This window comes from Drosophila erecta, unplaced genomic scaffold (assembly GCF_003286155.1).
Source record: "Drosophila erecta strain 14021-0224.00,06,07 unplaced genomic scaffold, DereRS2 tig00000000-arrow-pilon, whole genome shotgun sequence".
Classification (NCBI taxonomy): Eukaryota; Metazoa; Arthropoda; class Insecta; order Diptera; family Drosophilidae; genus Drosophila; species Drosophila erecta.
Window position 1 is genome coordinate 5,429,568 of NW_020825194.1, and position 21,888 is coordinate 5,451,455.

Sequence of the window (21,888 nt, forward strand, 5' to 3'; positions counted from 1 at the left end):
TGCGTATACGACAGGTGGAGCGCCACCGTGCTGCCCAATTTTCAACACCTTTAAGGGCTTAAGTGCACGTTGAAAAATAATTCAATTCAGCTTTAATGGTCAGCCCATGTCCTGTAGGCCAAGTTATTAGGAGACGAAGGAGAAATGGTCTGCGCAGCAGCTGTTGCACACAAATCCATTACCCCGCCCAAAACCACCCTCTCACCGCTCCCAAATTCTACTTTAGTGCGATTTTCAAGAAATTGTAAACAGTTTTTGTTGGCCTTGCTTGCTTAGCTCTGGGACTATATAATTAAATAACCCCCGGACAGTGGCAAACCTGGCCGAGTTCAAAATCGAGTGAGTCTGCGAGGCGCTTCTTCCTTCAGAGCGTTGAGTGAAAAGCCAAAGAGAGTGAGCGAATTTCGACCGAGTAGAGTCGAGTCGAGCCATTTCGCTGTGTGGGACTCCCCTTTAGTCAGTTGGTCTTGGAACCTCGTGCAGCTCTGGTCGTCGCTTCTCTGTCCGTTTGCCAGTGGGATTTTGTATCGGAAAAGAGGGTGTGCGTGGAAGGGGAAGAAGGCGTTCCTGTTTGCTTCACGTGCCTGCAGATAAACAAAGCAATTCAGCAATCGAAATACCAACGCGCATATCGTGACAGGGCAACGCGGCATAATAGTGCGGCGATTTTCTTTATTTGGTGCATATCAGGCAAATTACAGCCAAGAGGCAGCGCAACAAAACGCGGAGAAAGCACAACACCTAGAACTCTTTACGTAAGTCAGTGGAGCGGGTAAAACGGCAGCAACAATAAATATGCCCAGTTGGTGTATGAGACGAAAAACTTTCTCTGTTAATGCTGTCTGCGGAGAAAATCAATAGCTCGATTCCTGGTGTTATCCTGTCGCAGGATACACACTAGCCAGCTGATGCGACGACTGCACCGTCTTGAAAACATCTGCTGGCCAACGAGGTTTCTTGATATAATTGAAAAAAGTTCTCGGGAGAATAGGGCGCACAGTAATTGTATCAACCCTTCTCCTTTTGCTACCCCTATTTCATTATGTACCTCCTATTCTGTCTACATCAGCTGGATATCTGCATTCGTTGGCTTGTTGTCCATTGGAATGGTTCAGCAAACGCTTTCAAGGCTATATCCACTTTAATGGGTCAACAAGCTGTGCAGACACCCAAATGGATTATCTTGGCTGTCCGTGGAGGGATGATTTATGATGTTGTGAGACAAACTTTAAATTAACTTAGGAAGATACTTTTCAACACCCTTGTTTAGCCATCAATCCCTTACTCGTTTCTATAAGGAGTATTTAGAATAATTAACTTATTATTTCATAAGATTCTTGCCATAAATCAATAAATCATTAGGGATACCTTTTAAGGGTCGTTCCACCCTCATTTGAGTTCCACCCACAAAAATTACTAAGCTCTAGAAAATACCTTTGCCATATCCTGCCAATAATTGTTTTTCCAAGGCGCTTTCAATAAATCTCTTAATATAATCCCCCGTTGTGCCTCTAAGTCCCAAAAAGTATGCAACAGTTCCGTCTGCTTTCCTTTCTCATAATTTCAAATTCAGCGCATAGCCAGAAGCCGAGTAAACATTGCTGGAAAACAAGTATAAACAAAGTGGAAAATTGGGGACTCCGCGTTGCCCTTCTCTTCGGCTGCTTTGAGTGGCTGCCTGGTCAAGCTAATTGTGGCTGGCCTTGAACTTTCGCCCAGCGAGCAACAAACAGCCAACACAGAAAGATACTTTGGTGCAAAGTATGGCATAACTTTCAGAGGAAGGCATTTCATGTTGGCACAACGTGTCCCATCTTGAGGCCAAAATAATGCGAAAAGTGCCAGCGGATAAGCCTCCGCAGAATGAAAAGCACAAACATTTGGCTGGTCCGGCTGGGCTTGCAAACATTTCAAGGACCCTAAAGAGTCCTCCCAAAACAATCCCCCAAGTTCCAGCACACACGAACCCTCGCATTGATGTTGGCACGTGACGTTTGCCCGACGTTTTTTAATTAAAAGCTGTCAAAATGCTTTGTGCGCGCTTTTCACTTTTTCCGCTGTACACATACAAAATAGCATTACATTTGTGTAATAAACCAAAAAAAAAAAATATTATTTGTATTAAATTGTATCCTTTAAAACGTGGTTCTAAATTTCAATTATAAAGGTTACCAAATTTTAATAGATTTCTTTCTCTGTAGTCCCTTCACCCCTGTTATTGCCCCTTTTTCCAGCCTACGGCAAAGCTTGTTTAGGCCTCCGAATGTGGCACGCATTTAAATGGGCCCAGCACGGCCTTTCCCAAAAGATGCTGCCACTTTTCACATTGGAATTACGCGCTATTAAAATTCCATTTACGTTTCAATCTCTCACCCGCACCTCGCTTTCTGTTTGCAGGCTCCCACCGCAAGATGTCGCTGCTGCTCACAGGAAACAGTGCCTCCCTTTCCGAGGAGGAGCTCGACGAGTAAGTACCGCCAGGCCGCAACTAACTTTTCTGGCTGAAATTAACAGCATGGCCCCAACTTGGGCTGACTTAATTCCAAGTTTGTGCCTCACGCGCAACTTCGGCCCTGCAACTTTCGGCCCGGAAGAGCGCCAACAATGCTGGGGCTATAAATAAAAACTTTTGTGACTAAACTTCTCAGCTGACTAACAATATGCCAACAATTGTTGGTAGTTGCGAAAGTTGGTAATGCGGGTGTTACAGAAATTTGCACTCGCAAGGTGAATTGCCAATTTGTTTATAGCTTGCAACCAGGAAATATATATCATCCCATTGGCAGTAAAGTAGACTGTTGAATTCTACATGAATTTATTAGTAAAAAGGGGTCGCCTAAAAGTATAATGTAGAATAGTTCTCTAAAGGGATGAAATAAATAAAATTATAATTTTGCAGACTATAATCCCTGGTTTTAGACACAAAGCTAGCATAAATAATGTAAAGAATGGAATATACAACTTTTAAATAAAAGTATGCCGTAATCTGATTTGCCTGGCTCAACAGATAAGTAATTGTCCCTTTTCCCCGGATGACACAAATCGTTATTAATTGGTTTAGACATAATCGAATAATAGCGGCTAGCCACAAATTGCCTTTAATTACTGGCTCATTCAGCTATCAGAAACATTATGTCAGCCACAACTGAGACCTATAAATAGGATTGATCAGACCCAGTATCTTGCACATTCCCTGCTGGCAAAGTGAGAAAATAAATGGGTAACAAGCAAACGGGGGCGTTCTATTATCTTCAACAGGCCTCCAGTGGCCTTGGGAATCGGAGTGGGGGTGTTGCTACCATACGCCAGTATATGACATTGCTCATACGCACAGTAGTCGCAAGTTCAAAGCCGACAAAACAATAAAAAGCCAATTATCGATTCGGGCGGGCCCATGGCATTTGCCAGCCAGTTGAAGGGCCATATTGCCAATACGCCCACACCCAAAAAGGAGTGGGCGTGTTCCTTGGCTCGCGGCCAGTGGTGCGTGAGTAATGCAATTTGGGATGACGACACGACGTGGCCCACTGAACTGGCCCTGACTTTTGCTTTCCTCGCCGATTTCTCATCTCTCAATCCCTTCATAAAGCATCTGCATTGTCCACAGCTTCATTTGCATTGCTCGTCTCATTGTTGGACTCGGCATGACCTGACGGTATTCCGCCTGACTTTCACCTCCAGTGGCCCTCAGTAATTACCCGACCATGTCTTATCTGAGACCTGCAGAAATGCTTAATAGCTTTGTTGGGGTGCCGGGGAAAGGTATAGTTGAAATGGGCTTCACAGTCTTAAAGGATATCCATTTAAAGCTCGCTGATTAATGGTTTGCTGTGTGACGTGACTGGTGCACAATTCTTTCTAAGCTGGAAAAAGCTTTTCAACGCCTCGAGGAAGTTCCAAAAACATTAAAATCGATTCTGGATTTTTGAACTTTCACTGTAGGAAAATTATAAAGTTCTTATGTTTATAAAGTTAGTTAGGAAATCATCAAAAATTGTATCTGGTGCATACAATTTGTAAGAAGTAAGTCACCCACAAATAGATCAAGTGCTTGGGCTCACAAAGGAAAGACTAGAATCATGGCAGTGACATTTGTTGCTGCCAGTGACAGGCAAGCTTACCCACAGTACCCAACCAAGTGGAATGACCCAAAGAAACGACTTGAAATGGCCACGATTGCGTACTCATCTCAAATTACGCAGAGTACCTCAAGAAGCACTATACCTTTGTTATGACGAAAACAAACTTGAATATCGATACTGAACCACTTTTTATGATTTGTGTTGGTTAATGAGTTTTCTTTATTCCACTTGCCATTCGAACGAATATCACAGCAAGTCTCGCATAGTTTTGGCTTATATAAGCAACGGTTTTTGTTCGGCTTTGCAGCTGGCAAAGTCCATCAATGGTAGTTACGGGGAATCGGCCAAGTTAATTACGAGTATGGCCATTAAATGAATTCCACCGCTGCCGCACTCTGCTTACCGCCAAAACGCGACCTCAAAAACCAAATTGTGAGCACCGTCACGTACATAGAAGCGTAAGTCTCTTTGCATTGCAATCTCGCTGCCTCTCTCTCTGCCTCTGTTATTAGTGCTCCCCTGTCTCTGGCGCACTCTCTTTCTCTCTTGTGGATAACTGAGCGAACACAGCCGAGCCCCCTTTTCGACTGCTTTTGCTCTTTTTTTTAGTACCCCTACTTGCGCAGCTTTTGGGTATATTGTACTAGTGTGGCACCACAGATAGTATGATATATTATATACAGAATTGAATTGACAATTGAAAAAAAAGCACGTTGTGTAACTTTTGACCACCTCTGTATATGTATAATAGTTTATATTAATTAACATTTCAACCGTTTTTGAGTTCGTTTCTGTAATGGAAAATTCTTACATATGCATAACTGCTTGCTTTATTTATTATGATCGGGGGTATGGTGTAGTCTTACCCATTTATATTTATTTTTCTGTTTTATCTTTCTGTCCGTCCAAGTCTCCCATTTCCTTTGCTGATTGTTTCGCTTTCTGTTTACCTGTGTGTGCACTGAGCTCCTCTTTGGTTTGTCTTTCGCTGTCGTCTGTTTATGTACAGTGGCTCACAGTTTATTTCCAAAAGCGTCTATTTAAAACTTCAACGAGCTGTAAAAGCTGAACTAAACATGTTATCAACAAAATTGAAACGCAACATATTTACTGTATGTTTCAAAATATTATTTACTAACTTATTTTATGTTTAATTATAACAATGCAACATTGCGCTGCTCACATTCTTGTGCATGGTGAAATACTACCTATTAGTGGAGTAACTTTCAGTTACGATAACAGGTGTCCAGTTCTATATAATTAGTTTCCGTTTTATTGTTTGGAAAATTTAAATTCGGTTTTTTGCATCTTATTTGCAAATATCAGAGTTGAAGAATGTGAATCGAAATTGGTAGCTAAAAACCAGTTTAAAATATACAAAACCAAATATTCCAAGCCAATTTGCATGTATGTATTAAAAGTTAAATGTTATACTAATGGTTCGGCTGTTTGGACCTGATCGAGCACCCTGTTCATACAATCCAGCGAATAATCCAGCGAAATTGCAATAATTGGATTACGCAAATCCGTTATGCTCGGTTTTGCCTCAGGGCTCGTAGCCAATTGCACTTAATTAGTGATGTATAAGCCGGTCTGAACTGATAACAATCGGCTGTATGCAATTCTGTAGAGGTTGACTTTACACCCCACTGCAAGGGTGGGCAAACGATTTTGTTTGAAAATATTTAGTTTTAAACTACAAGTTTTTTTTTTAATTCTAAAAAGTGGGCAAACGTGAGCAAACAAAGTAATTGCGAATTAAAAAAAAAATTTCAAAAAAGTCAACTTCTTGATTTTCCAAAAATTTTCGAAATTTCATATCTTCAAAACTGGACGTGGGCAAAGAAAACGAATTGGTGGGCAAACAATTCCAGCTTTCAAATTTCAAACATTCGATTTTACCCAACCCAGCTTCTCTGAGCTGAGAATGCGGCGAAATGGGCATTCTGCCACACACACGTATATAAGAGCCGGAGAAACCCAAGCAATTTTTTCAGTTTCGCTCGAAGCGTTGTCGTGTCAACACCAGTAACTAGTTTTGTTTTGGCTCGCTGGCTGCTTTCGGTTGCTAGTTTGGTAGTTTGCTAGTTTGTGAGTGGAAGGACATTCGAGAGGTGACATCATGCCGCCCACCATTACCGATAATCAGACGCACGACTTCAAGGCCCACTACGATTGCGCCCACAGGTCCTCGCTGCAGGACGACGAAACTGATGATGCGTACGTGAAAAGGATAACGCGGTAAGGATGCTGAAACCGGTTTTCGTCCTGCAGCTGCTGCTCAAGTAGCCGGGGGTTGTTGCTTTTGGCGGGAGAAAGTTGCTCTGGAAATTTCTTAGTTCCCAGCAAGAAATAACAACAGTTTTCTATTGATCATCAAATCAACAAATCCATCTGTGCAGTCTGTGGAATGCAGTCTGCAGTCTATAGTTTCCCCAAGGAAAAATCGCTGTGTTGGCACAAAACCACCTCTTCGTCTGGGTAAATACCGAGAAAAAAGGGCGAAAGGAAAACAGAACGCATGGCCAGTTGGCAAAATATTTGAACAGACCGGTGGGTGTGACGCCTACCTGTCCGTCTGTCCGTATGAACGCAAGTTTATTTCCAAACCGCAAAAAACTGTCACGCTCACAATTCTGAAAAATGTTTTGATATTTTGTAAATTTCTATAGACTTGAAAAATAGATTTAGATTTGATGATGAGTTATGCTACAAACTTCGTACTTTATAATCGGATGTTTGTCGGAGTGCTTACGAAATATATGTATTAATGTTGCTTATCAATGAAGGTCAAGACTACACGGCTTTTTTGTATTTGTTTTGATTATGCTAAAGTCATACCACATTTTGTTTTTTGTTTTGCTCACACTTCTAACGTGTTTTTTTCCGAATCCTCGTTTGACGCACTTGATAATGATTTTGGTTGGGTATTCGTATGATCTAGACCCCCTACATCGCATGGGGTCTCTATAAATATAGTCACTGATACTGATACAAATATTGATTAGAAATACGAAATTTGAAGCTGGCATTTCAGGCCATTAAATATATAGCACAATGTGTGCATATTCATGATTGTGTGACAAAAGTGTGTTTTTCACCAAAATGTATTTTAAATTTTTTAAATTGATGACGAATTTCTTTCTACCCAGATACTGATTACACTTTTGGGGGCTTGTTCGGCCGCCACGTTTCTAGGAAATAGGTACTTAGATAACCGTATCTTTTATCAGAGAACCAGTATTTTTAAGTGTGATTTACTTCTGACAGCTGAAAGTAATTAACTCATTCATTTCTTAGCCTGACGTGGGCGTAAGTTTATGGCCCCGCTGGCGTCGAAAAGATTTTAATCCTAATTAATTCGCTTTGCACTCGCTATGATGGCAGGTACTCCGATGGAACCGTCAAATTGCGCAACTCGAACATCGAGCTCATGGACCAGGACATCCTATATCACCTGGCATTGGGCAGCGAGAGCCACGACCTGCCTGAGATGTTTGGCGATGTTAAGGTGAGTGGTTTTTGAATTATTCATAGTCTGAAACGGGTAAAAGCAATACGTGGAGACCCAGACCTAGACCTTGATTGTTATCAAATCAAGTGGGCACAATCGAAACGAGTTCATTAGGTGCTGCCAGTTAAGCTGAGCTGATCAAATGCTTAGTCAGAATTATGAGCTCAACACTAATCTAGTACAGGTTCGAATTGCGATTTACAACAATAAAGGGTGTGTTTTATATAAATAATAGTAATACCTAAGCGGCGTGTTTAGCTTACAAGACCAGCGGTATTAGTAATTCACAAATCTGAAATACGAGGACGGTTATTCCCCTGAATAAACTCACTTAATTAATGCCTCTGTGAACTCTTTGACTTTCAGTTCGTTTGCATGGGCGGCACACCAAAGCGCATGGAAAATTTTTCCCATTTCATAATGAACGAGATTGGCTACAAGTTGCCAGCGGGCACCCAACTGCAGGACATCAGCGCCTATTCGTATCGCTACTCGATGTACAAAGTGGGCCCGGTGCTCTGCGTCAGCCACGGCATGGGAACGCCCTCGGTCAGCATCCTGATGCACGAGATGATCAAGCTGATGTACCATGCCAAGTGCAAGGATCCCGTCTTCATCAGGATAGGAACCTGCGGAGGAGTGGGCGTCGACGGCGGCACCGTCATCATCACCGAAGATGCCCTCGATGGGCAGCTGAGGAACTCCCACGAGTTTGTAAGTCTAACTGAAATATCTCAAATTAGAAAGATTACCGTAAACACTTGTTTTACAGACCATTCTGGGCAAGATCATTCATCGTCCTGCCAAGCTGGACAAGAAGCTGGCCCGTGAGCTGAAGTCCCTGGCCAGTCCCGATGATCCGTACGACACCATCATTGGCAAGACGCTGTGCACCAACGATTTCTACGAGGGGCAGGGCCGTTTGGATGGGGCATTCTGTGATTTCAGCGAGAACGAGAAGATGGACTATCTGGAGAAGCTGCGCGAGAACGGGGTGGTCAACATAGAGATGGAGAGCACCATCTTCGCGGCCCTCACCCACCATGCCGGCATCAAGGCAGCGGTGGTGTGTGTCGCCCTGCTGAACCGCCTGAATGGGGATCAGGTCAACGCGCCCAAGGAGGTCATGAACGAGTGGCAAGCGGTGGGTGACCCAGACCAACAACCTGTCAATGGAATGTAATTAAACTTTTGACTCTCCCCCAACAGCGCCCGCAGATCCTCGTGTCGCGCTACATTCGCAAGGTCCTTACGCACAATGGACAGCTTAAGTCGGTGTTTGGACACCAGGGATCTATCAAGTCTCCCCGGCGCTTCAAGCTCGTCCAGCAGGAGTCTCAGGCCCACGAGTAAGCTGGGCCACATCCACATAGCCAGTTCCATCTCAGTTCCCCTTCCTACATTACATGTCGCATCTCTTCAGTATACAATGGTGTTTCAACATTCCCTAGCTTAGCTCTGATTAAGTTCCTAGCTTTATTTTTGTGTATATCGCCTCACAACCTCATTGGATAATTTAAAAGCGAGCATATTGTACGTACATTCATTGAGCTGCCAAGCGCTGAAATATGTTACCACAATTTAATATATATGTATATGTATATCAATAATATATGGAAATAGTATCACTGCGTGTGACGTTCAAAGGTTATCAGAAATAAACGCTTTTGAGATCACAACAATAACGAATAATATAGAAGAATTATGAAATTGTTAATTGTTATGTTGCAAGTTTTAAATGGGGCTTATCTATTAAGCAAGGTTTAACAATAACAAACACACTTATGGTGACAACTTAATGCTACATTTCCATTTTATAAATTATTATATTACAATGTATTGAAATTCCTAAAGATTTGTTAAATGTACGTGTTGATTAGTGTTGCTACCGTACACTCGACTCTAAACCCAATCCAACAGCACTTAATCTTTCTCTGTCTAGTTATATCCAAACTAAATGAAATAACAATGCGATGAAGAACAAAATGCTGAAAATAACATCAATACAATTACGGATAACACACGACAAAACCAAATATACAAGTTATATTGTAAAAACGAGATTTATGATAAATATTTCAACGGTATATTAAAAGAAATTGTAATTAAATTATACAACCAACACCTCAAGCTTTAATTTTTTGGTGAAAAATTGGTGCCATTAATAATTACATATATTTTTAAATAAGTTTAGAATCGTAAAAACCTCATGCTGCAGATACCGTATCCAGTTCTTCAAATCTCCTGTATAAGAAGTTTATTGCTGGTGTTGAGGTTGTCCTGTGGCAAACGCAGCATGCTTTCCTTTGGTGTCGAAGGCGGACTTTGAGGCTTCTTGGGAGCAGCTCCCTTGGTGGCCTGCAACTTACTTCCCAAGGCCTCAGCGGCCGACACCAAGTTGCTTTTTACCATGCGATTTGGCTTGACCAACTCGGCCAGATCGTAGTCTTTAATGGGTGGTGTGTTGGCCGAGACGGCTGGTTCGGGTTTCTTGACCGCAGTTGAGGCACTTTTCACAAGCTCTTTCTTGGGTTGGGTAGTCTGCAGTTGCGGAGGATCGATCTCCTCAATTGTCAAACGTGTGGCGGTGGACGGAGCCACCTCTCCCAAAATCGAAGTCAGCTTCTTCGCGGCTTTCTCGGCAATGGCATTATCTGGCTCAAAGCCCAGGACCTTTTTGTACAGGCTTAGGGACTGAAATGGATATTTTTAGCTGAAAACTAAAAGCCAAAGGTATTAAGCATTATCACCTCAAGATGTCTTCCTTCGGCATTGTGGGCCTCAGCCATACGAAGATGCGCCTTAACATTCATGGGGTCGAGCTGCAGACAGGCCTGGCAGTCCGATATGGCCGAGAAGTATTTCTTTAACTTGATATCTGTGAATAAAGTGTACAAAAATTTGTATATGTAAGAATTATAACCGATTACTTACGAGCTACAGCGCGGTTATTGTAGGCGTGCACAGCGTTTTCAGGGTCGTATATAATGGAGCAGTTGTATTCCTCAATGGCATTTTCATATTCCTTGGCCTTAAAGCTCTCATTGCCACGCAGTCGATGTCTTTTGATAATAATTAATATAGGGGTGAAGATAATAAATACATGGCATTTACCTTTCAGCAAATTGCTCCCTCTCCAGTTGGCTCAGGTTTTTTAGCTGCGCTTGGAGGCGTTCATAAAGAGAATCCTTTTCGTTTTTCAAATCATCCGTGGTAACAGATTTGTTGCGAGTGGCAATAGTTTTCTCCACCTGCTCCTGGTCGCGCTCCTCATCCAAATCCATGCGTAGTATCTCCTCATCGGGATCGTACTTATCCCATTTACTATAATCCGTGGATTTAATTCGAGCTTCCTTATTTTTGGTATTGGGCTGAGTTCGGGCCTTTGGCGCTGGTTTTGGTGTTTTAGTTTCACTTTGTGTATCCAAATCGATTTTGGAAAGTTTACGCACAGATGGAAGATTCAAGTTCTGCTTAACTTTCTTTAGCTCATTGAGAGCACTATCCTTTGTTTTAATGGCGTCAGTCCAATCCTGAAGTAAAAAGGATGCATCCATAAATATTTACTTTAAATTAAGAGCAAAACCTACCAGAATTGGTTTTAGTTCGCTTGTGTCCAAGGCAGTGCTTGGCTTTATCTGCTCCTCGTAGCGAAATAGCTTACTGTCCGGTTTCAGTGCCTTTAGTTTCTCCTCCGCGCAGCGTTGCAAATCCGGATAATGTCCTTCCTGGCCGGAGCGCAGGACTTGGACGATTTTCTCCATTTCGCGAGCATTTGTACACTTTTCCACGTGGGCAAAGTCCAAATAGTGCAGTGGTAAGTTGTATTTTTCCAAAAGAGATTTCTTTTTTTCGTTTTCCATGTTTCGGCTTCGCACTATCAGAAAATTACGGGAGCTGCTTAGGGTTTTATTTAATCTTGTGTATATCGATCAAGCAAACTTTTACCGGCTTGCTTGGCAACAAACATCCCCAAAATGCCAAAGTGAGACTATTGTTCGGATGGTTTCAAAAGCAGCATAGCTTCTAAATATTTGACTAACCGTAGCGAGTCGAATTAAAACGCTCTATTTAAAATACACTAGTGTTTCCTTATCTTCACCCCCTTCTAAACTCACCATAGGACAACGAAAAGTGTGCCCGCAGCAGAAAAGTGTCATTTGGCAGTACGCTTCATATCAAGGTTCTATGGTGTAATGGTTAGCACTCTGGACTTTGAATCCAGCGATCCGAGTTCAAATCTCGGTAGAACCTTCCCAAATTAACTTTTCTTTTTTATATTTTTCATATAAATATTTGAAATGTAAAACCTTTTTTAAGCCCCAAATTTCACAAATAAATGTTTGTTTATAATATAAGCGTCCAAAATAGGGTATTTCATAGAAATGTTCTACCGGTAGTAGATGTTTCGTTTTGCGCCAGGCTGAAGACGCGGTTCTATGGTGTAATGGTTAGCACTCTGGACTTTGAATCCAGCGATCCGAGTTCAAATCTCGGTAGAACCTTTGTGTATTTTTTTTTTGTTTTTGCAAGAAAGGTACGTTTAATATTTACTATGGATTTTTATTTACTTCATTCTGTTTCTTCTGCAAAACACATATGATATTGTATATTTGGCGTTTTGCTTCAATTAGCAAATCATCATTCAATACGGTTAGCTCCTTTGTTACAAATTGACTAAATTCTTCAGAGGCCTTTTGCTTTTCAATAGAGGGAGATTCAAACGGCTTTGTCGGCTCATCTTGGTCCAACACTTCAATAGACACCTTGCAATGGCTGGGATCAGGATCAGTCCAAAAACAAACTTCGCTGGACGCGGGAGAGATCGGCTGTGCACGATTGTCAAACTGATTGACAACGGAATCGTTAGAGCTCGGGGGATTTCTGATGGGTTCGGGATCTGGTTTTGGCTCCAATTCTTTGAACCAAGACGCATCGTCTTCGTTGCTGCTACTGGGCTCGGAAAATCCATCCAGCTTTGTAAAATCAATAGGAGTCTGGATCTTTAAAATCTTCGCGTAGTGTATCCACTCGGATTTATCTCCCACCGAATCTCGCTGTGCTCTGCAATTATTTGTAACATAATAAAGCAGCTAAGTAGTTTCAAAGTTCTTACCTAAACGTGCGCATTAGTGATTCAATTTTGGACTTAATATCCCCTGGTAATATTCGAACGCCGCGCAGTTGAAGCTCATTTTGCATATCCTTGTAGACATCAATTTTTTTCCTTTCACTCTGTATGTGACTGGCGAATTTTTCCCACACTTCAACGAATACGCATTCCTCCGCAGGCTGCCAAACTCTACGCGCCTTCACTCCAACGTTGCTGGTTTTGCTGAATCTTTTCCTTACTCTCTTGGCATTGGGCATTTCTTCATCGTTAAAAAAGGTCCCAGCACTTTCATCCACGAAGACGCTTTTGAATGGTGTGTCTACTAAAAAATAAAAACCGTTTATATGAAACAAATTTAATATTTCTTGAGTTTCGAACCGTAATCCATACGTTGTGCGGGTTCGTTCATATAAACCGAAGAACGGGTTTTGTCTGAAATGTTGAAATCTGTGATTAGGTGAATTTTACTGGTGGGAATTCCATGATTCTTACGGGAAGTCTTCGGTGGCTGCGTATAGTCCTTCCATTCCGAGTCCTTGACCTCGTTGGCAGATGCATTTACCACCAGTGCCATCGCAGAGAAGTGCCTCCAAGTGGTAGATTGGTCCTCCTGGTCGGAGTGCAGCAAGCTGAAATCGCGGAGATTATCACACAGATTCTCCATCGAAAAGTTATGTACTGACTTGAAATACTTTCGCTTCAATGATTCCATTTTCGACTTGATTCCTTGGACATTGATCTCCACGCCAACATCGCGAAGAAAGGGCTCCAGTTCCGCATAGGTTTCCGTCAGTTTCTTGCCAGGCTCAAATAGGTGCAAGTTGTGTATCCAGATATCGATGAATCTGTCCTCTTCGGAAGCGTGCCACTTCCTTCTGCTCACTGATGGAATTGGATAGAGTTTAAGTATACTTTGAACTACAGATTTCAAAACAAAGCCTGATTTAAATTGTCAAAACAACACGAAAGTATTGGAGTGATTGATACCATAAAAGTAAACGAAGCGGTCTGGTATTTGTAAGGTCCCTTAATTTAACTTCTATTATTGCTAATTAAGCTGCATACTTACTTTTTCTATGATTTAAGCTGAATTAATATTTGTTTACAATAATTTAGTTGACAGTAAGACCGTTTAGTGAATCTCTGAAAATCTCCTAGAAAATCAATTATTAGGGTTGCCATCAGGTGAAATATATTTATAATTTGCAAAGTGGAATTTGTAATGGTAATCGTTTCAACACTTGATAAATATTTATATTATTATAAATATTATATTATTATAAATATTTATTATAAAAATATTAAGGTTAAAGTGTAAGATATGCATTAAATCCGTTTTCTAAAAAGAGTGTAGCGAAAGAGGAACGGCGGAATATGAAACAGTATTTAGATCCGAGTCAGAGAGACCGTACTGCTAGAAATACTAAATTTCAGGGCCGCATAAACAGTTCATTTGATTTCTTGAACCGCCAAGTTCAAAACTCCCAAAATAAATCAAAGTCAATCGGCAGTAATTGAAGAAGAGTTTTGAATAAAGTTACGTAAATACATAGTTTATTTAGGTGTTTAGTGTAAGCTTTAAAACTTATTTACATGGTTGTGCAGCAGCGATACAAGTATTTCAGTGTTGGACTTTACAAAATACATAATAGGTACTCGTACATTAATAAATATATTTGTGTGTATGCGTGTGTACTACTCTTGCTTTAGCAAACAATTTAAACCATGTACTAAGGACACTCAGTTTCAATATCTTCCTACGCTCGATGCTCCCCACCTTCTGATTCCTCCCAGGACCTTTAAACACATTGATTGGATCGACTACAAAATAGATTTTTGGTTTACTTAGTGCTAGATTCATTCACTTAGGATCTACAGGTGTGCGAACACAAAGTACTTGACAATCATACAGATATCATATAGATATAGATAATACAGGTTTTACACTTTAGATATTTCGTGACAGATATTGTGTTGTGGACTTAAACTGATGCCTGAAGTGATGAATGGGAGTTATTCGAACTATGCATTTTCCGATTGCTTTCTATTTTTAATAGGAACGTTGCAGAGCAATGCCGAAAAGCAGAGGAGAAGCGAGACTTACAAATAAATAAATATACAATTGCAAAAAGTAAATCGGTTACCTAAATTATGCTGGCTAACTTACACGTTTATATCACTTTTCGCAAATAATTCGTTTGATTAAATTAATTTGAGGCCTGCGCACGAATACAAATAATGGTAATAGTTACAATAACTAAATCGCGATTTTTGGTTGAAATCAATTTGAGTTTTCCCCCTTTTCCATTTGATCTCCGTCCTAAAAGATGTTGATCTGGAACTCGCTGACAATCCCCTCAAGGAAGTTCTTCAGGCTGTGATACGAGTGGCTGCGCCAGTAGATGTTGTTGTTCACCTGCTCTATGGCCAAATCGATGGCCGATTCCACGGCATGTAGTCCCAATTTGCGGCAGGTGGTGGCCAAGTCCAGGAGCTGCTGCTTGTGGTAGTCCTTGTTCATGTAGATGGTCAGCGACTTGATCATCTCGGACAGCGTGGAGAAGCCGTCGCCATAGCTGTGGTTCGAAGCAACAAAAATCAATTGAAATACCTTCTAAATGTCACACAAAGTATCACTTACTACTCGGCAATCTCCTTTATGTTGCCCTGCAGAAAGTCGAAGGCTATCTCATGGCCAATGGCATTGGAGGCCACTGCGCGGAAGGCCAAGGCGCCATCCTGTTTTAATATGCCCGATGTGGGATTGATGGTCATGTTGAGGTACCTACAAAGTGGACGTACCTCAATTTCTGGTCTTTAAGGCTCAAAATCGTAACTCACTTGGACAACAGCCAGGGTTTGGTGGTGCAGCCCAGCGAGGTGAGTATCTCCTCCTTCTCAGAAGCACTGGTGGTTGTCTTGTACTGCTTGTAGGCGAAATACCATTCCGGTGAGGAGCCCTCCGCCAAGGAGGTGCAGTAGATCACAGACTTGAGATTTGGCTTGATGCTGTTGGTTTTAAATACCGTCGCTTGGAATGAGTTCTTACATTTAAGGCACAGACTTACGGATTGTTTTTCGCATCGCGCATCCACTCGCGGAACTTCATCTGCGCCTTTTGGGTGCAGCGATCGTAGTTGAACTTGCAAGCAAAGTAGGCCACCAAGGCGCGGTGCTTCAGTTGCAAGTGGGACTCGTTGTCCGGCTCGTTCAGGCCATAGTGATCAAAGGCGGGACGCACGATGAATTTCATGAAGGCCTGGTTAAAGGAAATATGTGTAAGACACTCTAAAAAGTACCGGCTTCACTGGATGCTCACCCTGAAAGTCTCGTAGGCAGGCTCCCTCTTCAGGTTGTAGATCAGATAGTTGAGACCGGGCTTGGCGGCGATCCACAGCAGCTCATCATCCACAGCATCGAACAGCTCCATGAGGAAGGTCAATCTATGGGGAAACTATGCTATTGATTCCGTTTACTACTCATTTACTTTTCAAACTTACGGTATGTCGTAGGTAAGGTATTCCGCCTGCGACAGATGCAGTGCATCGTCCAGCAACTGGGCCCTTGTGATCCTGGGCAATGTGGTGAAGTTCTTCTTGAGCGCCAGCCAGGAGATCATATCGTAGTTGACCCGATAGTAGCCCTGTCGGTTGAGATTCAGATAGATCACGTTGTCGCTGTTGCTGCTGTGCGAGAAGACATTGCCCACGACGACCTCGTCTTTGTCCTCGCTCCTCATCCAGTTGGTGGGTATGTTGTCGCCCTTGCGCAACTCATCGGTCTCATAGGTGATGGGTATGAACCAGGTGCTCTGGTCCGCAGTGTTCCTGGAGGGCAGCAGATAGCGCTCCTGGCGCAGCACGAGATCAGCACCACGGCGCTCCACATTGACCACCGGATAGCCGGGCTGTGTGATCCACGAGTCCATGATCTGCTTGACACTCATATCCTTGGGCAGAGTGCCCTGTTCGTGACCATGGTGCGTGAGCATGGCCCACAGATCATCTCTGTCCACGTTCCCATAAGCGAACTTCTTCAGAAGATCTCGAGTGGCCGACCGGAAGGCCACGTCGCCCACAATCGAATTGAGCATGCGCAGCAGAATGGTGCCCTTTGAGTAGCTGATCGGATCGAAAATCCGCCTGACATCGTTGGTGGAGCGCACATCGAAGGATATGGCGTGCGAGGTGTTGTCCGCATCGTGCTCCATCGACTCCTTGAACTCCAACATCGTCAGAGTGTCCATGCTCTGGAACTCCGGGTGGGCGTGCTCCAGTGCCTTGTAGCTCATGTAGCAGGCGAAGCCCTCCTTCAGCCAGAGATCGTCCCACCACTTGGGGGTCACTAGGTTGCCGAACCACTGGTGGGCCAGCTCGTGCGCAATGATCCCCGCCACCACCTGCATGTGCTCCGAGGAGGAGGCCAGCTGCAGATCCTCGGGCACCAGTAGCGCCGAATCGCGGAAGGTTATGAGGCCCCAGTTCTCCATGGCAGCGAATCCAAAGTCCGGCACGGACACCATATCGATTTTGGGCATTTTGTTCTGGATCCCAAAGAAGTCCTCGTAGTAGGGCAGGAATTTTCGCACCATCTTGTACGCATAGTGGGTCATGCCCACGAACTGGGGTCGCGTCCAGATCTCCACTCGCGGCGACACCCCACTGTCCCTACTACCAAGCCGGGAATCCACCATGTTGGACACAATGAAGGCCACCAGATAAGTGGGCATCTTCGGCGTGGTCTCAAAGTCGTCCCTGATAAAGCCACGGCGATAGCGACTGCTGCCCGACTTGGGCATGTTGGACAGGGCCATCTTGAACTGGAAGGGTCTGACTATGCTGATCGAGAAGTTGGCCTTCATGTCCGGACGATCGAAGCAGGGAAAGGCGCGACGCGCGTCGACGGGCGAGAATTGAGTGCTTATCATCCATCTGAAAGCAAGTGGAGCCTTAAACGAGTTTCCTGGAGTTTGGGGGCATCACTTACTCTTCATTCTTGCTGTCCGGATTCGTGTAGCTGGTCTTGTAGACGCCCTGCAGTGTATCCGTCACCTGGCTGACGAAGTCCAGACTGAGCAGCACCCTCAGCTGGGTCTCCGCCGCCAGTGCCTTGCCCAGAGTGATCACAAAAGTGGCATTATCCTCACCGTAGTCGCTGTCGAAGTCCAGGTCCTGCTCCTCGCTGGCATTGCCGGCCCCCTCAGTTGGGGCGCGGATCACCCGGACATTGGAGATGCTCACATTATGCACGTCGAGCACGATGGGCTCCCAGCTGGTCACCTTGGCCACATCCCGCTCGATCTCGATGGTCAGGCTGCCGTTGCTGGTCGACGTTTCCACACTTGGCTCAATCAGAAGGCTGCAAGAAGAGGTTTGGATGGTATCATATAATATCATATAAATAGAACGGGAAATGCATCTGAGTGTGCAGGTGAAATGCACATGGTGGCCAAAAATGCCACGGCGCTGCCATCAAAAGTGCCAATCAATCAATCAGTCAGTCAGTCGCCAAGAGGGCAAATTAGAGGAACCACAAACAAACATGTGTTTGGCACCCATTCTCCGCCATTCGGGGGCATTGCATTCTGCCTCGAACTTCGGACGCCGCCATTAGTTCGGAATGGCGGCAAATGAAATGCATGCCATCAAAAGCCGCATCAGCAAGCAAATCAAAGCAAACAAGAAGCGCAATAATTGGCTGGCTGGCAACCGCAAATAATCAATGCTCCAAGGCAGCTAAAGACTTGTATGCTCTAAGTATAAGTATAATACATATTTGTGCACAATATTGTTTGAAGAACTCATTGTAAGAGCCATTTAAATACAGTGATTTGCAGCTAAATATTTTTATTTAATGATCCATTAATGGTCGCGCAATTAAAAGTCATTCCTCTAAATAATTTGAAAGGGGTACAATCTGTGCAAAAAGTTGACTAACCCATGGATGCTAGAGTACACCTCATAGATTGAATATCAATTCCCCCGGCTCACTCACTTACTCGCTCACACGAATGCCAAGAATGCCGCAGACCCGCTGGCAGATGCAGCCAGTTGGAGCCCCATCCTCCGACTCCAACTCCAACTCCGAGCTTGCCCATGTGGAATCCCCTGGGTGCGGGCTTTGCGCCTAGTTGCAATTAATTGAGGCGATTGGCTTACGATGCGTGTTCTGGGGGCAACCAGGAAGCGAGCTTTCAGATACTATCTGCCATGCAGACAAAGATACGGGTGCAGATACAGCTGGTCAGCACTGTAGTTCGCTTTGATCGGCAGCTGCAAAATCACTTGCCATCGATCCGCTCGAGTGGCAAAACTGTGCTGCACTTGCCGCCATCCATCAAGTATCGACTCCATCCACCGATTCCCCTGGACTTTCCCGCATCTGGAGTTTATTTTTTAGGCTGCGTGCGGTGCACAAATTAATGCCCAGCTTGGGCTTTCTGTGTCAATTATATTAATGCATGCGGCTACCGCGGAGCCGCGCATCTTCATTGAGCAAAGTATCTTTCTATCTACGTATCATTCTATCTGGCCATCTATTTGGCGCATTATGTCATGCCGCTTGGCGGCGTGCCTCAATTCTTTCCTTAGATCTGTGCCGCCTCTGCCGCGGAGTGTGACCGATGGATGAATGGCATGGGCCCAGCCGATTTCCCACTGACCATTGGTCTTGTTGGCTCCTGACTGGCCATCTCCTGCGGTGGCCTAAACAAGTTGTTAGCCCGATTGCAAGTAGCTGGCAGGCTGGTTCTCCACTTCGGTACACGGCGACTACTGAACTGCAGCGGCTCAATCCTTGACCCACTTCTTTCCTTGGAAATAGAAAAGCAAATGTGTACTCGCGAGCACAGAGGAGTGACGTCAATGGGGCTGGCTTGGGGTGGATGCCAGTGGAGTAGTTGCCAAGGATAAGGCTTAGGGCTCGACGGCTGGGCTCGGGAAAAGTTTACGCATTAGCATGTATTTCCCATTTGATAACACACCCTTTGGAAATCCCTTTAAAACTACTGCTACTATTTCCAACATACTATAAGTTCATACCGCCTGGAATGGGAAGGAATTCTTTTTAAATATTCCTCCACTAATAGCATGTCTTCTGAATGCACCTTTAATTGCATATAATTTGTGTAATAAATCGCATTATCAGCAGCTGAAGTGCTGTAACTGCCTTGTCTAAACTGTGTGATGGCTTAATCCCAATTAGCTCGTTAAACGTTTAGCTATTACACTAATATCTAAACCGGGCTTTTCGCTTAACTTGTCAAAACACATCTTGCTGAAAACAAATTGCAGTTAGACAAATTGATCCAGTTTTCTATCAGTTGTCAGCGGGATAAGAATAAGATCGATTCCGGCACTTGCAGCCGGAAAATGTGGAAAATCTGAGTGAGCAATTTAGATGTCAGCTGCATCTTTGCTGAAATTGGAATGCGAGCACGCAAAGCAATTTAAGCAGAACGAGGGGATTTCGGCGCATGTTTGGTTTATTATCATTAAGAGCAATTGGTGGCCCAAGTGGCTAAGTGATTCACTTACCTATAGTGAAGTGGACGCCATCCCTCGTAGAGTTTAAGTGGACGATTGATGGGCTTGGTCGTGTTATCCTCGACTTCTGCTGGCGGCTCCACCGCCGGAATGTCACCCACTTTCGGATCCACCATCCTAGTTTCGGGCTTCACACTCGAGCCGGGCATGGCCAAGGTTGTGGTTGCGGTGGGTGTGGTTGTGGTTGTGGGCGTGGGCGTGGGACTTGGCATTGGAGAGGGCGTGGCCGCATCCAAGGGCGGCGGAGAGTTCATGCTCACCCAGCCGGCGGTTTGGATGGGCGTCCCATTTGGATTCGCATCGGAATGATCGGCGGTGATGCAACTGAGTGGAAGGATACAAATCAGTTTGGACTTGCCTTATGCAAAGTGCTCGGGTCACACCCAATTCGCATTCTCTTGACCCTTCCGCACCTCGAAAGGCGTCTGAGGAAAAGCATTAACTGCTTTCACTTTCCGAATGAGGTCATATAGCCTTCGACTGCCAATTAGCACGCTGGCCAAACCGTTTAGCACAAATGCAAAACAGAATCGCGAAATAAAGCAAATACCCGGCCAAACTTGATAGGCGAACCACACCCGCTGCTTAATGCGGATCGGGTTCACCAGCACTCACCTGGGCGTCACTTCCTTGGGATTCAGTCCCTGCCTGGTCACAAAATAGGTAATGGCAATGGTGAAGAGTAGGGCCATCAGGGCGATGAAGGCGGCGATGATCAGGCAGGGTTTGGAAACATAGACCCCCGATGGAGGTCCATTGAAAACATACTTTTGGCCATTTTTGGTCTTCAGCTGACCGCCTGAAAAATATATAAAACACGTTTTAATAACAATTCTCTGATTCTGAAATTCTCCCCTCTTTTATACATACTCGTATTTCCCCCAAAGAACAAGTGATAGAACGAACTTTATAAGCAGTCTGAAATTATCACACCCACATATCTGAGTTTTACAACTGGGCCATAAAGTTTATGCTTTGTCCAATTCATTGATTGTTTTCACTGCATTCAAAATTTGTTTACAGATCTTCGTATCGAATTATGGTTTCGAAATTCGTGGAATGCCAATGCATTATATGCATACATGTCGTGCGTGTAAACAATTGATGGCAACATCAAACTGATTTATAGCATAATTTAGCCAAGGCTCGAGTGCTTTGAAAAGTACATTATGTTAGCGGGCCATTTAGCGAAGTGTCGAGAACGACATGTGGAAAAGCAATGGCCTCCCCCCGCGTTTTCCATTCACCCGCTGAGTTTCTGGCCTAAACCGATCGTTAAACTCGCTCTTTATGGCGAAAAATTAACTCAAGTGAAAATTAATGTTTGGCTCATTATAAAGGGCAGAACAGCGCGTTGAACAAGCGAAGAAGTACCAAACTTGTTGGACCCGAGCCAAAACGCATAGAACAGTGGCGAGCAAAAGTATGAGCCACTAGAATTAAGTAACAGCACTAAGCTGATGAGGAGACATTGAAAAACTTCTGTAGCTAAACTTAATTTAAGGTGAGCAAGCTGCACCACTTCATTCGGCAGAAAACTGCGTTTTTCCTGGTAGTGCTATCTGAAAAGCTATCGCTAAAAATACATAAGTGCGTGGCCATCAGATAAGCAAAGCAACGTGATCGAGATAAGCA

General features: G+C 43.9%; 4 protein-coding genes and 2 non-coding genes across 10 annotated transcripts in view; 3 read left to right on the plus strand and 3 right to left on the minus strand.

The window, feature by feature from the left end:
• Positions 1-455: 455 nt before the first annotated feature.
• LOC6555051 (uridine phosphorylase 1) lies at positions 456-9,313 on the plus strand. Of its 2 annotated transcripts, XM_015153758.2 has the most exons (6): positions 456-755; positions 2,398-2,467; positions 7,470-7,593; positions 7,963-8,310; positions 8,369-8,740; positions 8,806-9,313. In XM_015153758.2, the coding sequence occupies exons 2-6, from the start codon at positions 2,412-2,414 to the stop codon at positions 8,947-8,949; spliced, it is 1,044 nt and encodes a 347-aa protein (XP_015009244.1). In that variant the 5' UTR covers positions 456-755; positions 2,398-2,411; the 3' UTR covers positions 8,950-9,313. The 2 variants fall into 2 exon arrangements, with proteins under 2 accessions (XP_015009244.1, XP_001981621.1); XM_001981585.3 differs by lacking the exons at positions 456-755; positions 2,398-2,467 and adding an exon at positions 6,060-6,323.
• A 414-nt stretch (positions 9,314-9,727) lies between these two features.
• On the minus strand, positions 9,728-11,630 carry LOC6555184 (sperm-associated antigen 1). The gene is made up of 6 exons (XM_026983771.1): positions 11,545-11,630; positions 11,187-11,473; positions 10,711-11,129; positions 10,531-10,658; positions 10,347-10,474; positions 9,728-10,290 (listed from the first exon to the last, which is right to left on the minus strand). Exons 1-6 carry the CDS (start codon positions 11,564-11,566, stop codon positions 9,832-9,834), a joined length of 1,443 nt encoding a protein of 480 aa, XP_026839572.1. The 5' UTR covers positions 11,567-11,630; the 3' UTR covers positions 9,728-9,831.
• A 148-nt stretch (positions 11,631-11,778) lies between these two features.
• Positions 11,779-11,850, plus strand: Trnaq-uug. The gene has a single exon. It is a non-coding gene; the product is annotated as a tRNA-Gln (tRNA).
• Positions 11,851-12,029: 179 nt separating this feature from the next.
• Positions 12,030-12,101, plus strand: Trnaq-uug. The gene has a single exon. It is a non-coding gene; the product is annotated as a tRNA-Gln (tRNA).
• A 25-nt stretch (positions 12,102-12,126) lies between these two features.
• Positions 12,127-13,867, minus strand: LOC6555187. The gene is made up of 6 exons (XM_001981587.3): positions 13,779-13,867; positions 13,393-13,591; positions 13,202-13,338; positions 13,088-13,141; positions 12,713-13,028; positions 12,127-12,660 (listed from the first exon to the last, which is right to left on the minus strand). Coding segments are annotated over exons 1-6 (1,218 nt in total). The 5' UTR covers positions 13,780-13,867; the 3' UTR covers positions 12,127-12,149.
• A 374-nt stretch (positions 13,868-14,241) lies between these two features.
• The window catches only part of LOC6555188 (aminopeptidase N), a 29,937-nt gene continuing 22,290 nt past the window's right edge, over positions 14,242-21,888 (minus strand). For all 4 annotated transcript variants that reach the window (XM_001981588.3, XM_026980588.1, XM_015153528.2 and 1 more), the window contains 9 exons: positions 20,869-21,052; positions 20,245-20,577; positions 17,696-18,067; positions 16,210-17,640; positions 16,029-16,152; positions 15,778-15,968; positions 15,551-15,718; positions 15,351-15,494; positions 14,242-15,285 (listed from right to left, as the gene is read on the minus strand). In XM_001981588.3, the coding sequence (XP_001981624.2) occupies positions 15,030-15,285; positions 15,351-15,494; positions 15,551-15,718; positions 15,778-15,968; positions 16,029-16,152; positions 16,210-17,640; positions 17,696-18,067; positions 20,245-20,577; positions 20,869-21,052 (3,203 nt within the window). In that variant the 3' untranslated portion in view covers positions 14,242-15,029. The remainder of the gene's footprint in view (positions 15,286-15,350; positions 15,495-15,550; positions 15,719-15,777; positions 15,969-16,028; positions 16,153-16,209; positions 17,641-17,695; positions 18,068-20,244; positions 20,578-20,868; positions 21,053-21,888) is intronic.

Coding starts and splice junctions, on each gene's coding strand:
- LOC6555051 (XM_001981585.3), top strand. CDS start 6,205: ATGCCGCCCACCATTACCGATAATCAGACGCACGACTTCAAGGCCCAC. Junction 6,324..7,469: donor TACGTGAAAAGGATAACGCG/GTAAGGATGCTG, acceptor CTATGATGGCAG/GTACTCCGATGGAACCGTCA. Junction 8,741..8,805: donor TCATGAACGAGTGGCAAGCG/GTGGGTGACCCA, acceptor CTCCCCCAACAG/CGCCCGCAGATCCTCGTGTC.
- LOC6555184 (XM_026983771.1), bottom strand. CDS start 11,566: ATGTTTGTTGCCAAGCAAGCCG. Junction 11,474..11,544: donor GTTTGTTGCCAAGCAAGCCG/GTAAAAGTTTGC, acceptor ATTTTCTGATAG/TGCGAAGCCGAAACATGGAA. Junction 10,659..10,710: donor AGGGAGCAATTTGCTGAAAG/GTAAATGCCATG, acceptor TATTATCAAAAG/ACATCGACTGCGTGGCAATG.
- LOC6555187 (XM_001981587.3), bottom strand. Junction 13,142..13,201: donor GCAGCCACCGAAGACTTCCC/GTAAGAATCATG, acceptor TCAACATTTCAG/ACAAAACCCGTTCTTCGGTT. Junction 13,029..13,087: donor CGCACAACGTATGGATTACG/GTTCGAAACTCA, acceptor ATTTTTTAGTAG/ACACACCATTCAAAAGCGTC.